We start from the raw sequence: 15,115 nt of genomic DNA on the forward strand, positions 1-15,115 counted from the left end.
ATCCTTGTCTGTGGTGAGCCATTGGAAATGTGGGAGTTGGATCACAATGGTCCACAGTGGCGATAACAGCCACTGCACTCAGAGTCGGAGCTAGACATTACAAGAGGAAGGGAAGGAGAGGGGTGAAGGAGAGGGTAGAATTGCTTGGGCACGAAAACAGAACTGAAAGGAAATGTCTGGAATGAAGTGGAACAGTTTACTGTAAAAATTATTTTAATGCACTATGTTCTTGTGAATTTAAAGCTGATAAATATCTGTTGAAAGTGAATTTGCCCTCAACTGTGTACCAATTTCCTGCCTGAGGGATTGGTTTGCGTAAGAGGTGAGGCCTTCCAGCCTTCCAGCCTTCCAGCTGCAAATTCAGATTAAAGCAGGACTTTGAGGAAAACTGAAAAGTATGAAAATGACTCCATACTATGTCATCATACAAATTTCCCACTTAACCCCATTTTAATTTTCAACCAATTCAAAAAGAGCTTCTCTTTTTAGATTCTGACAATTAGACAGCTTGGTAAGAATGACTTCATTCACCAACCCTGCGTCAGATTTGAATGGAAACCCTGTTGTGCAAAGAGGAGAATGCCATCTTGATTGTGGCCTCAAGACCTGGAAAAGTTATTAAGCCCACAGATATGTGGTCCTTGAGAAACCCTAAAGCTTCCTCTTGGTGTCTTAGAAGTGATGCCTATGCAACATTTCCACATGTGTTAAGTCACATTAACCAAATTCTCCATTTTCCTCCATTTGGTAATGTCTGCTTGCAAACCAAATGTCTATGAAAGCAACCTTTGGACTGATTAAACTGTGCGGTAAGGGGGAAATGTCTGGGGTCTGGTCAAAAAAAAGCATTTTACTGCTTAGAAGTAGAAGTCTCATTGAGGCCTTCTTTTTAAAGTGCACTCTATTTTCAGTGTCATACAGCAACATGTGCATTTTAAGGGATGTTAAGTTGGGCATGACTATAGCTTTAAAGAATGTGCCACATCCTCAAGAAAAATCCCAGATTAGTGCTTTAATCATATATTTACAACTTTTCTAGACTGTTGTGAGTATGAACTTGTGGCGATGCCTTGCCATGTCAATTATCCTGTGATCTCTTTTAATCTCATCAGGCACGTCAGCAGCTCAGAGTGAGACTGAGCAGGCTGCTGTCAAGCCAAGTCACATCCCCGCAACCCTGTTGCCAGCCAGACTCAACAGATTGTTGCAGTCTGCCAGCATGAGCGGACATCTCTGGGATTAACACAAATGTAGTGCATGTTTCTTGAAAGACAGCTGGCCATGTTGAACCTGCCTGTGCTAATCACCATCACGAAAAAGTCTGCAAGGTGCATGAGACTTAACCAACATGGATTTTTTACTGACTGGGCAGTGACTCATGTGTAATGCCATAATCGTGTTGCTGCCGTTTTTGTTTAATGAAATACAACTATTCAATAATACTGAGAAATGAGATACAAAATCACTGAAATGTACAATTCTAATGAACAATGATTCGTTTCTGCTGGATTATTAACTGCTGCAGTGGGAATCAACTAGATAAATGTTCAAAAGTTTCTTAATCATTCAACAACAGCCACACTGGCTATGTGTACATATGTTACAGCTTCCCAACAATTCACTGAAATAAGTCAATGTTCCAATTATATATTTTACATGAGATGATTATAGGATATTCTATTTTGATTCTTGTTTATATGTTACAGACCATAGTTGGAATGATGAGTCATGGGGCCTCTCCACAGTCTTTGTTATATCCGTGTCTTTTTCAAACATGGAACATTTACTTTCTCCTTTACCCCAAGAGAATGTCTTCTTTTTACCCTCAGTCTTCCTGTTCTGCAGGACTCCGTTCTTCCGACTCTGTTGCTGGGGCCGGTGTTATTGATCTTGTGACAAAAACAAGGAACCCAATCACTTAAAACAAGTCCAAAAGTCTTAAAAAGGAAGCCCAAAATCACATATTATCAATGGGCATGTCAGCAGCGAAGACAAAGGTTTTTGTTGTAAAGTAGCATTGTGTAACTGACAGCCCAAGTATCTTAAAAATAGCAAATAAGCAGTAAATTCAGCTATATACATGTAGGATGATGTCCCACAAAGAAAGTTGGAAGCAGCAGAATGTCTTGAATGTTTGCTCAAAGTCCAATCAATTCAAATTCAGTGAATAACTCGATTCCCCTCCTGTGCATGCAAACATTTCTTAGCACGGTGGTCCTGAAGATTTACTATTCAATACCATATATGACAAAGAAAAATGTGCAATAAAAGACAAAAAAGTTTGTTTGCATCCATCATTCATAATAACTGTCAAATCATTTAAGAGCTTAATGTTCCTCATAAAATTGTTCTCCATCTCTTCAGGGTCTTGCAAGAAATGAGAGGAATGTGACCAGTGACAGTCAGCAGCTGTTGAATATTTCCCACAAAAGAAAATCAAAGTGGCTTTTTACATCTACATTTATTTTTTCAGTAAAAAAACCTAATGAAATTGATTTCACGGTCTCTTGCTAGTGTGTGTGCTAACTACTTCATACTTGGGCATGTCTTATCCATACTGTAACAATTAACTTAAAGGTTGAACAGGCGGCAATGCTTTCAGTAATCTTACGTGTGATGGCTGCAGGCAGAGGTCCCTTTATATCCTACCATGTGGATGAGGTGACAAGCCTGAACCGGTTCCTACGTGGATGGGAGGCCGGTTTCAGCTGGCTGCGTTGCCGTGGTAACGGCCGCCCTATAAATACTCCGGAGCTCTTTTGCCGGCTTCCAGTCAGTCAGCCCCGGCAGAGAAGTCATACCGCCATCAACTACGCACCTCATCGTAAAGGGGAACTCAGTTTTTTAAACCCAGCTTTCTGGTCTCATGGGCAAACTCTTTGTAAATGCTTTTTAAGGTAAGTCGTGGCGTTTTATCGCTGGTAATATTAGATTTTAGCTTACTATTAGTATGTTGACCCGGTTATAACGGCTGCTATAAGAACTTTAAAAATTAATCGTGGTAGTCTAAGTGTTTATTTATACGCTATTGTAACTGAAATCTTAGTTTAATTAAGAGTTGAATGAATATGTGGCGTTACAAAACTATTACGTAGCCGGTATGACAATCGGTTGATTCACTAGCTAGCAATTTTCTTTGTTAACACTATGTAGCGGGTAAGCGGTGTGGGTAAGCCTGTGACGTGACATTTTTGGGTTCTGTAAGCCCAGCTCTGTTGTTGTTTTTATGAACTCAATGGTTTATTAATCATTTGTCAATTTATATTAACCGTGTTAAGTGTGAATGAAATGCTATATCGCCTCATGGCTCGAATGGTTCCAAGCGGAACCGGTATAAAATACGTCAACGTAATGCCAAGTCACTGATTGGATCACGTTTACTCCATCTTGTTAAGACGAAGGCGTGTCTTCTTTGTGATTGGCTGAAATGTATAAATGGGCGTATCTCTGAGACATGTCTCTTTCAATTACCCCCACCCCCCCAGTATTGCGTTATATACGTGTAAGTTGTAAAATGGACAGCTGTTTTGTGGCTTAATGCTTAACAGTTTTAAGTGGAGTTAAATGATGCCCAGTATTCTGAATAAGTAGAATAGGTGTCACGAGAAAAGTCATTTAAAACGTTAAGATGATGTAATTCCCTTCACAGAATCCTCACTCTAGGAAATCGCACTCTGGCTGCTCTACAGGCCCTGGCCTTGAGTCTTATTTAAAGGGATTTAACTTCACTGGTGAGCCCCCTTGGCTTCTCTGCACCTGAGTCACAGCAACTCCAAATTCCATCTCTTTCATATCCAAGTAAGTGACTCACTCTTGTCAATGCTTTGAGAATTACTCCTCTTTTGATGTTTTCAGGCTTTTCTCATGATTGCAGAATAAAATGGGCTTAAGTATTTATGTCCACAAAAGAGGCTGTTGTCAAAGCTGTATGTGACTTGACCGTATCCCCTTTCCCTCCCTCTTCAGTTTAAGAGTGATAAAGCAAAAGGACTCGACACCATGAACACTGCTGCATTCTCTTTCCTTGAGGAGGGTTTCTCTGCTCGGGATATTGTGGAGCAGAAGATCAATGAGTCATCACTGACTGTAAGCAACCTGTGCTGGCATTGTTTGATACACAGATGGTCTCATTTGTTGAAATATATCAAATTATTTAGTGCTGATTTTCACACATTTACAGTTTAATTACTGAACTTATTTTAGTAAAAACGTGGGAATTTTGTTTTTCCGTCTTACAGGATGAACGGGATGCCTTCTATGTCTGTGACTTGGGAGATGTGCTGAAGAAACACCTACGCTGGGTGAGGGCCTTGCCTCGCGTTACTCCCTTCTATGCCGTCAAATGCAATGACAGCCGGGCTGTAGTTATGACTTTGGCATCCCTGGGAACTGGCTTTGACTGTGCGAGCAAGGTGTGTTTTCCATGCATTCTCTCAGTTTCTTTGGGGAAAATTCCACTGGCAGCTTGTGTTTCTAAACTGACACCTTTTTTTTTCACTGACTGTTGGCATTGTCACCCTTTAGACGGAGATTCAGTTGGTTCAGTCTCTGGGAGTGGATCCAAGCAGAATCATCTATGCCAACCCCTGCAAGCAAGTTTCCCAAATAAAGTATGCGTCCGCCCATGGAGTCCAGATGATGACTTTTGATAGTGAAGTGGAACTCATGAAAGTCGCCCGTTGCCATGAGAATGCCAAGTAAGACTTTTAGCCAGAGAGTGATTTGGTTTTTACTCTGTGGTTTTGGCCTTTTTTCAACTCTGTTTGTGTTGTGCCCAGGCTGGTGTTGCGTATTGCCACAGATGACTCTAAGGCAGTTTGTCGTCTGAGTGTGAAGTTCGGGGCCCCACTCAAAGCCTGCCGGGGTCTTCTGGAGAGGGCCAGAGACCTGGGGCTGGATGTGATCGGCGTCAGCTTCCATGTTGGCAGCGGCTGCACTGACGCAGACACCTACACCAAGGCTATAGCAGATGCCCGCTGTGTCTTCGATATGGGGGTGAGTTGTGACTGCATTCAGGTGGCTAGGATTTAGGAGGGTTCTCTCTCAAAAACCAAAACTTAGTGTTAATGTTGTGACCTACAGGAAGAGCTGGGCTTCAACATGGATCTGCTGGACATCGGCGGTGGTTTCCCTGGTTCAGAGGACACTGAACTGAAATTTGAAGAGGTATTTATTTATTCTTTTTTTTGTACACAAAGATGTGGTAACTCAGTTCAACATGTGATATTAAGTCCATATATGCATAATGAAAGTGCTTTAGTTTGATTTTAGTTTTTAAATTCTGTTCTAGATAACTGCAGTAATCAACCCAGCCCTCGACAAGTATTTTCCTGTCGACGCTGGTGTTAAGATCATTGCTGAGCCAGGACGCTTCTATGTGGCCTCCGCCTACACGTTGGTTGTGAACATCATTGCAAAGAAGGTCATCATGGATGACGAGTCTGATGGTAATGTCCTTGATTTTGAATCAATTAAGATTTTAGGAAACTCTTTCCTCTGGACCTGACATTTATTTTAGTCCGTTTTGACATGATTTCCATCACTTTTTCTGCAGAGGAAGACGAAGCGACCAGTGACAGGACTCTGATGTACTACGTCAACGATGGTGTGTACGGATCCTTCAACTGCATACTCTATGACCATGCTCACTGTTTGCCAACACTGCATAAGGTCAGTGAAATTCAAAGACCGACTTGGCCATGTATCATTGCTTATGTAGGTCTGTAAAAGCTTTGACTGATAACGGGTGTTCTGTTCTCTTTCAACTATTTCCAACAGAAGCCAAAGCCCGATGAGGACTTGTACCCCTGCAGTATCTGGGGCCCAACCTGCGATGGCCTTGATCGCATCGTGGAGCAATGTGACCTGCCAGACCTGCAGGTGGGAGACTGGCTGGTGTTTGAGAACATGGGTGCCTACACTGTAGCTGCATCCTCCACCTTCAACGGCTTTCAGAGACCCGACATCCACTATGTCATGTCACGCCTCGCCTGGTGAGTCGCTGTCCCACCAGCTGAAGTAGATTCATCAAGAGGGTTTATCAGTTTAAGGAGAGTCTAACTTGTATGGAATGCCCCCCCCCCCCTCTCTCTCTTCAGGCAATATGTGCAGCAGATCTGTTCTCAGGGCCTTCCAGCTCCTGCAGAGGAGCCTTCCCTGTTCGAAGTTCCAGCATGTTGTGGCCGAGAGACCAGCTTGGACATGCCTACTAAGCCTTGTCCCACCCACATGGTTTAGAAAAGCTGTAGAAAGAAGCTTTGTTACTCAGATCTATGATTCTTTTTTTTCTAATTACCTGGACAAAATTTTCTGTTTGCTCCAAATGTACGTGACATTTCAAGGCCAGTTACTTGAAAGGAGAATGAGAGGGACGCATTGTTGCACACATTTTGTGTTCTGTATGGAAGCTGGGGATCATCCCTCAATGAAATGAGGCTGAATCACACTCTGGCCGTCTCTGTGGGTTCCAGGCACAGAGCTACAGGGCCACTTGGTGCTTGAACTAGAGGCTGCAGGGCTATAGCTCAATATGAGGTGATTTGTTCAGTTGGAATAGTGTAAGGAAATGCAGCTACGCTACTAAATAAATTTAAGAACCACTTTGCTGACAGCTTCACATCCCTGCTTGGCGCACAACTTGGACCAGATTTCAAAGAGGCGAGGGGATAGTTGTTTCTACTGTTGGGCACAACAGTGGCTACTCTCCTGCATCACATAAAAGGATTCAGTTCATCACTGGTATTGTAGGGCCCTGTTGACATCTGAAGTCCCATCTCTAACTCATTAGGTGGTCAGATGTGTGTTTTTAATCCCTCTAATGGCTGCTATGTTAATATTTCTTTTCCATGATCTCCTCTTCAGTACAGAACCTCTCCAGTGTTAATCCTAAAGATATTAAATGTGTTATTTATTGGCATTTATGTAGTTTCAGTATTTATCTAACAATGCAGTCAGTTACTTATTTCTGGTACATCTCACAGAAAAAATGCCTGCATGCATCATATCCCACATGTCCCATGTTTACTCTGGAATCTGTGCTCATGTGGCTTCACACCATGAATGCATGGACTCAGTGGACATGACTGATAAATGGAACTGCAGGAACAAATACAATCTTAAAGATTAACACTTTAAACACAGGGACTCAAGAAGCAGATTGCCCCTCTCCTCTTCTCCTCCTTTTTTTTGTAGTTATTTGTAACTTTGTAGAAGGAGAATTCTGACTATATTAACAAATCTCCAAGTTCACCGAAGCATTTAAAATGGATATGAAAGAGACGGGATTGCACATTCGTACTGCTTTCCTATGGAAACTTTGAAGTTTTGTATTTTTTTATTAAATAAAACATTACGTGCAGAGCCAAATTATTGTTGTGTGATTTGTTCAAGTGCATAAAAGCTACGTACAAGCGTCAAGGAACAAAGTAAGCAACTCGGATGGCTGGAGAGCCGCATCTACTGGTTAGAGATGATGCTGTTTCTTTGTTGGTTATTACTGACATCAGTTTTGACCTTTAATTTTTTACTTTTGCACAACATGGCTGAATGTTATAAAGGTAATCTAAAAGATGATAGGATCAACTGTGGGGAAATATTTTGAGTAAAAGTCCTTGTATGTATGATTAAACATTCAATTGAATCCTTTATCTTGCTTTAACATCAGTGGCTTCAGGTGAAGAGCTCAAGGCATAAATAAAACCCTAAACTCCAGGTTACATTTTCATGTTGAATGCCTTTATTCTCATTGTTTGTAATCTTTAATGATGATTAAACTTTAGCGCAAATCCATCCATAACTTGAGTTCTCCTGCTAACAGACAAGCAGCTGAACCAACCACATGACTAAATCTGTATTTATTTACTGTACAGTGTAAGAGCATCCCACACATTCATTTCTACAGACAAAACATGACTTTTACTTCACCGCAGACACTATGAACTCTAGATATTTTATCTTTAGCTCATAAACTTGATTTAATTTAATATAGATTCATTAATGCATTTCAGGCCTGCATCGTTAAAGGATCAATGTAAAGCTTAAAATATGATTTAAAACAAAACTATTTTAAACAGATGATAGTAATCATGACTTGGTACAAAAACTGTATCTGTGTCCATTTTAATCGTTGTGAAGGTTTAAGCTGTTTTAGATGATGCACATGTGGTCTTCTGTTGTCCCTGTTCTGAGTAGCAGTTAGCTTGCTTCGCCAATCTGCAATCCTCCCTGATTCTTCAAACTGACAACGCTCTGACGCCACCTACTGCAGCACTGACTAACAAGGGACTGACTCCTCATAAGTGCTCATACAACCCAACTTTTAAAGACGTAAATGTACCTTTAATCCCACCACACTCATGCTATAGCTTAGTGTTATATGCAAAGTGGGAAGATCAACTGTAAACTACGGAAACTGAGTGAGACCATGCTTGAAAATTTTTCTTGATACCTAGAGATCAAGAAGAAATCATCCCGTTCAGCAGTGATAACAGATTAATTATGTTATCTCGAGATAACAAGGCTGTCTTCTTGAAATAACAGGTAGCATTTACAAAAATATCCTAAAATAACACAGATTGACATATATAAAATAGTGTTTTTGCACCAACAAGATGATTGTCACTGAGTTATTAGCCAAGACATGCTTGATAATTCATATATATGAATTATATTCATACATATATATATATATATATCATTAATCTTGAACTTATGAGTCAATCATGTAATTACCTCAAATTAAAAATAATTATTTTGTTGTGATAATGAATACATTTATGTAATTATCTCCAGCTAACAACACTTGTTTCCTTGATGGTTGTTGGTTAATACATTTTTCTTGATAGTGACATCACATAAAGAGCTACTGGCTAAAGCAGAGTTGGTTAAACTCTAATCTATGCCCACTGACGCCACAGTCTGTGCTCAAGAGCAGACATTTACTAAACTCAGTGCAGCAAACAACTCCACATGAACAAGAAAACTAGGCGTTAACACAGGAATCACTCATTTCTGAGCCCACAATAAGCACCTTCTGATCTTGAGAAACCAAGGCTCGTTACCTCAAACTAACAAAAATATCAACTTGTGATCTTGAGATAGCGGCATCAAAATAAGAATTTGCAAGCTAGGCCCCTCTCAGTTTTCATAGTTAGGTTATGTGTAAAACCTTTTACTCTAATTTACACTTATTATTGAAGGCAGTAAGATGCTGCTGGAATGAAACCTTAATTCTAAGCACTTCCTTTCAGTGAAGATAACTACCAAGCTGACCTGAACTATTTGACATTATGATTGCACCACAGAGATGCCTTTCAGTTCATAATGCTTCCTGATGTATTCAGTGATGGCTCTATCATTATTAAGCTCTTTTCTGAACAACATGATGTAACACTTGGGGGCCAAGTGACAGCCAAGGATGCTGAAGCTAGAAATGAGAATTGCTGCACTGCTTATGGCAGGTCTGTACTTCCCCTTCAAGGTAAAGTAAAGTGGGAGGAATACAATCCATATGATTAGAAACAGAACCATAGAGACAGTGATTAACTCTGCATTTTTGTATAAATCTGGCAACTTTTTACTTTTGTAAGCGAACAGGAAACAAATAAGACCCAAAAAAGCATTGTAGGTTATCATGGCTACGTAAAACCCTGTTTCTGTACTCTCTGTGCCAATCTGACACTGGTGCAGAACTATATGGGTGTCTGGTTCCTTCATAATAACTGGTGGCTTTACAATCAGCCACGCCACTGACAGAGCCAGTTGGATTCCAGAGACGATGATCACCACAGCTACTGGCTTATTAAGCTTCTTAATCCAGGAGTCAACCCTCAGGTCAAATTTGAAGCCCACCAAGATCTGAAACAGGTTGGCCAAAATGCAGGAAATGCAGAGGGAAAAGGCAATTGCGAAGAGAGGCATGCCAAAACAAGAGGTCCCCTTTTTGGGTTTTCCCAAGAAGGTAAATATAAGGCAGAAGCAGCAAAGCAAGGACAAGAGCTCCAGGAAACACAAATAACCTCCAACGGCCTTCACAACAGGAGTTGTACGATAATGTATGAAAATAATAGCAAACCCAATTGTGACAATTATCGCAAAGACTACCAAACAGCTCAGGATGATGGAGACGGGATCTGTCCACTGGAGAAAGTCCTCAGTTTTGTTTATACACTTATCCCTGAGTTCTTCCAGTGAGTATTGTTCTTCACCACACCGTTTACATGCTGTACCTGCAGAACACAGGTGCAATTTCAATCGCATTAGGAAAGAAATTATCAGGATTATCACTGAATATTTACCCTGTCTTGAAGCTTTATATACAAAATTATTGACATACACTTTGATATTTTTGTTCTCAAAATGGATGCACAGACTTTAAAAAGATCTCACCTCAATGCAGTATTTTGTGCGTTTCATTGCACATTTTTCATTAAATTCTCTATGTAAGAATAAATCTGGACACTGTTATTGACAAGCATCTCACATTATTAAGCTTAGATGCTGTTTATATTTTTATCATTTAATTTTTGTTTCTCTGGTGAAACAAGTGAATGTCTAACAAATAAAAGGACAGATGAGTGTACATCAGTAATGAAACACTAACCGTTTCCAGGGGAAAACTCTCTAGATGCACATGGAACACATTTGGGGCAGCACCTTTTCCCTTGTATTTTCAACATGTTTCCTGGTTTACATGTTTTGGAGCAGTTGAAAACCGACACCTTCAAAGAGTGCAATAGAAAGGGTGCATGAAATTGCAAAAAAAAATACATTATTTTGTAATATAAAGAAATTATTCAATTTTCACCTCAACTTTCATGCTTCTGCGGAGACCCTCTGGGAGTCTGATTGTTCCATTTGGCCAATATTCTCCAATGGATTGTATCTGTGTGTCCTGTTTGGACATGTTCCAGTATACAATGTCATATCCTAAACTGGGGTCTCCATCTTTAAAGTATATACGGGTGCTGTCCACACTGAAGTTGACTTTCTTGATTTCCTCCAGAAGCTGTGGAGACAAATATAAACAGAAGCAGACTGAGATGAATTAATATATTTTGTAATAACGTAACAATTCCAATATTTCAAATACATTTTTGTCTCAAAAATGATAAGTGCTTAATATGTACAGAAAAAGTGGATAAACACTTTTTTTGTGTGGTTAAAGAAAAAACACCTGATATTTGTGCTGCAACTTCTCAGTTAATGTAGTTTAAGCACACCAGAACTACAACGTCTGTGCTAAAAATGACAATTTCGACCTCAATAAATCTCCACGTTGCTTCTGCTGTCTTTTAGTTAGTTTGACTTGAGGTTATAAATGCAGAGATTACATATGTAGAAGTTATTGAACAAATAATACACATGAGGTAAAGTTAACTGTGTTACCTTAAAGTAGTAAAAATTGTTGATGACATTGATGTATTTTCAAGTGAAGCTAATTGATTTAATTAACTACCGCTCAACTAAACCTAATAAAAGGAGCAAAACTTTGTCTAATGCTGTTAAATGTACAGTCTAATTTGGGGAACAAACTAAAATGCAGAAGTCAAGATTAGACATCAAAGTTATAGGTAGTACAATTGTGTTTTTCCCCAGTCAGGATTCTACCCATTTGGTGGGTTAGTTTAATAATTCTCTCTATGAGTTGTTTACCTGCCTGAACAAGCATGTTTTGGTCACAAGATCCAGTGTGATTGGTTGTGTAACTCCCTGGGAGGAGAGTCAAGGTGGATGCAGTCTCAGGTATTACCTTCTGAGCATCTACAATGCAGCCTTGACTCTCCTCCCTGGGCAATGAGAGGTGGAACGTCTTCAAGAATCAAGAGGGGAGTGGCTGATTGACCTTTCCAAGCTCTAATGATGATAGGAACGACACAAGTTAAAGAGGAGAGTTTGAGGACTTTGAGTGAGAACAAATGGATAAAAAGAAGGAGGAAGTTTAAAAGTCACAGTCTATGGGTTTTGTTTTGTTCTTTCTTTGCTTGCTTTTGTTTAGTCTTTGTCAAAGGGAATTGCCATGTTCTGTATTCTAGCTTGCTTCATCACCTACATCTTAATTAACTTCCCTTCCTGGTTAACAGTGGAGAGCTTTCCCTTTGTGTATTCTGTTGAGTCCACTCTCTGTTCATGTTAATACCATTTCCTAGTTTGCTTATCGTCTCACCTACATCATGTTTATCTTCCTTATCTAGTGCCAGGGTCTATTTGCTCAGTGTTAGATCCTCATTGTTGTTATTGTTTGTGTAGTTTCACCTTCTTCATTTTCAGACGGTTCTTGTAAATTGTGCATTTTTAGTTTGTGAGTGAAGTTTAAAATGTTATTATTTCCCTCACCTTTCTGCCTCTTCATCTGTGAGCCTGTATTTCAGTCCTCTCATTCTACTTGTACACACCTTTGTCTGTCTACACTTGGTACTTGCCCTTCAAGGTTGAATGAATTGCACAAATAACTAAGTCTGTCTGATCCTTTTCCCCCTTGTTTTAATAAGATTAGCTTCATAAATAAAGGCTGAATAAATAAGAAGTGGATGGTCATGGAGAACATAGACACTGTAGTAAAATTGTGAATGCCATATTATTATTATTGTTATTTTAGAAAGACATGGCTGCAAGAATGCATTTTGACTCCAACCCCTCAATCATCTCAGACTTCTTAGGCTGATAGAGACTGCCGACCGAGAGGCAGAAGTAAAGTAGCAGGGATTGCAGTGCTTGTTAACAGAAGGTATATGCTCTCATTTGTGGCACTCAACCTCTGCAGATGGACAAACTTTCAATGCAGACATGCAGTCTTCTGAAAAGCTAACAATGTACAGGCTCCAGTGATGACACATTGATTGAATACTGATTGGTTAAAAGTTACCTTGAGCCGGCTAGAGCCGACCAACTAAAAGGTGAAATGCAAAAAACCATGAAATGGAAAGGAGCATATGACCACAGCTGCACCGAACAATCTTCATTATTCAACAATTAGTTTCACTCCTTCCCAAAGCAGATCTTTTCACAGCAAGGCAAAGCTAAAGGGCCAACAACAGCTCTAACACAACTGAGAGACTGCCCACAAGTAGAAGCAAAACACTAATATCTCGGTGTATGTTTGCAAAGCACCAACAGACAGTGTACGGAGAGCTATACTGAAGAGGAGAATATCTGCACCTATACTGAACTGTTTATTTTTTCTTTTCTAATTTATAATTTTTCCTTAATGTATAACTCAATAAAATAATTAATCTTGAGAAAAATACTGATATTCAAAGATTCAGGTTATCATATTTGACTGACTTTTTCATGCTCTTTAAGCTTACATAGTCATTTATGATTTACAGTAGCAACACAGTTTAGCAGGATATATTTACTGTACCTCAGAGGTTGTAAATCTGGTGTTACGTTCACAACGTTGGTTACCACATTTCAGCAAACTTCGGAGACCCTCAGCAATGACCTGAACAGCTAAATAGATGCTGTAGGATTCATCGTGGTCGATGTAAGAGGATAAACAGTGTGGGTCCAAACTCTGCATGGAGCAGTTATGTGCTGTTTTCTCCTCAGACTGGTTTGAGCAAAGTGGATAGCGAGTCAAGTGATGCCTGATAATGGCGTTAGTCGTTCTGTTGAACATTGCACTGACATAGTTTTTAAAACCAGGGACCTCATTTCTCCTAAAGATGAATCCAAAAACCTTTCCAGCCAGCTTAATATCTTGCATTTTAGAGATTCTAGCAGAGGTGGACCATGTGTCACTTGCAATCCAGGTTCTGTTGAGATTGTTTTTGATAGCAGCTTCCATGATGAGTTCAACATTAGTGTCCTTGGTGAACATGATGATGGCCTCAGCCGAAGAGTTGATCAACTGTCCCACTAGGTATTTCAGCTTTTGTCGGGTGTCGGAATTGTTTAGGGTGAAGTCACCAGGCAGAATCTCAACAAATTCAATGCAGACATTCATGTCATTTAAGGTGTCCTCAAGACGATCGCTACCGTACTTCCCATACTCATCATCACTTCCTACAATGGCCACTGTTTTCCAGTTAAACTCGGTCACCAGCTGGGAAATGCCTTTTGTTTGAAATTCATCACTGGAAACAGTTCGTAGAAAAGTGGGAAACTTGAACTTCTTGCTGAGCAACTCACTGGTTGATGCATAACTAATCTGTAGTAAGCAGGAATGAATCATGTTAAGATATATTTAAATCAAAAGACTGCTTAATTTTATTGATATGGGATTTTTAAGAAACCTGTTTAAATGATACATTTCTAATATGTTTCTAACTGTAATAAGATACAGACAAGACAAACCTGGGCAACTGATGATAGAGTAAAAATCCGTGCAACAGCTATAGATACTTCAGAGTATCTTTCACCAATCACCACTTTTGTGAGGGGCTCAGGTAAGGCTGCATGGATCTCTGAAGGTAGAAGACAGCTCTGAGGATCTGACTGGTTCTTCATCAGCTGCAGAGCTGCTCTGATGGCAAGGCTGACATCTCCACAAGTGTCATACAAGTCATATCCAAGGGTGAGGTCCGGTAGCACTCTCGGTGTGCGCTGGTTTATTTCTTGGATGGCGTATATCATCACTTGACTGCGCAGGAACATTTGGATACTGTATCTGCAAAAATTGACAAAAGACATGACATTTCATAAATGATATATTTTTACTCTTGTATGTAAATTAATATTACAGGAACAATACTTACCTACTACAGGAGAATTTCTCTGGCATTGTACTTCTGTTCATTTCTAAATGAATTGGGAAAAGTCCTCCAATGATGATGTCCCCAGAAGAATAAGAATGAAGAGTATCATCAATTGAAAAAGAGTGAGATACACCAATGATGCTCACAAGTAATCTCAAAAGGAACATTGTGCATGCAAGAAATTAACGCAAACGTGTTTCAGCTTTATACTGATCTCTAGACTGAACTGGTTCTCAAATAAACTTCCCCTTTTGAAAATGACAGTGGATCATTTGCATTATTTTGACAGATGCCAGAGGACGTCCTCAAAATCCAAACAGACACGGAAATAGCAAGGTGATTTGAATGCCATACAGGGAAATATTCATATGTGGTTACAAACGTTTCATTGTGATATCTCATCATCATCCATCTTCACA

At 39.8% G+C, this 15,115-nt stretch overlaps 3 protein-coding genes across 3 annotated transcripts; 1 reads left to right on the forward strand and 2 right to left on the reverse strand.

The window, feature by feature from the left end:
• The first annotated feature begins 2,758 nt into the window (after nucleotides 1–2,758).
• odc1 (ornithine decarboxylase 1) lies at nucleotides 2,759–7,365 on the forward strand. Its single transcript, XM_072364930.1, has 11 exons — nucleotides 2,759–2,897; nucleotides 3,650–3,798; nucleotides 3,967–4,086; nucleotides 4,239–4,412; nucleotides 4,525–4,697; nucleotides 4,779–4,995; nucleotides 5,083–5,166; nucleotides 5,291–5,447; nucleotides 5,555–5,670; nucleotides 5,779–5,993; nucleotides 6,099–7,365. Exons 3-11 carry the CDS (start codon nucleotides 4,000–4,002, stop codon nucleotides 6,235–6,237), a joined length of 1,362 nt encoding a protein of 453 aa, XP_072221031.1. The 5' UTR covers nucleotides 2,759–2,897; nucleotides 3,650–3,798; nucleotides 3,967–3,999; the 3' UTR covers nucleotides 6,238–7,365.
• A 1,473-nt stretch (nucleotides 7,366–8,838) lies between these two features.
• On the reverse strand, nucleotides 8,839–10,257 carry LOC140269837 (G-protein coupled receptor family C group 6 member A-like). Its single transcript, XM_072364816.1, has one exon. It carries the CDS (start codon nucleotides 10,255–10,257, stop codon nucleotides 9,286–9,288), a length of 972 nt encoding a protein of 323 aa, XP_072220917.1. The 3' UTR covers nucleotides 8,839–9,285.
• LOC140270763 (G-protein coupled receptor family C group 6 member A-like) lies at nucleotides 10,140–14,988 on the reverse strand. Its single transcript, XM_072365964.1, has 6 exons — nucleotides 14,697–14,988; nucleotides 14,296–14,608; nucleotides 13,361–14,149; nucleotides 10,805–11,005; nucleotides 10,595–10,718; nucleotides 10,140–10,220 (listed from the first exon to the last, which is right to left on the reverse strand). The coding sequence occupies exons 1-5, from the start codon at nucleotides 14,861–14,863 to the stop codon at nucleotides 10,596–10,598; spliced, it is 1,593 nt and encodes a 530-aa protein (XP_072222065.1). The 5' UTR covers nucleotides 14,864–14,988; the 3' UTR covers nucleotides 10,140–10,220; nucleotide 10,595.
• Between the last annotated feature and the right edge of the window lie 127 nt (nucleotides 14,989–15,115).

The sequence above is a fragment of the Leuresthes tenuis genome, unplaced genomic scaffold (genome assembly GCF_036924035.1).
Source record: "Leuresthes tenuis unplaced genomic scaffold, fLeuTen1.0.hap1 SCAF_15, whole genome shotgun sequence".
In the NCBI taxonomy this organism is placed as follows: Eukaryota; Metazoa; Chordata; class Actinopteri; order Atheriniformes; family Atherinopsidae; genus Leuresthes; species Leuresthes tenuis.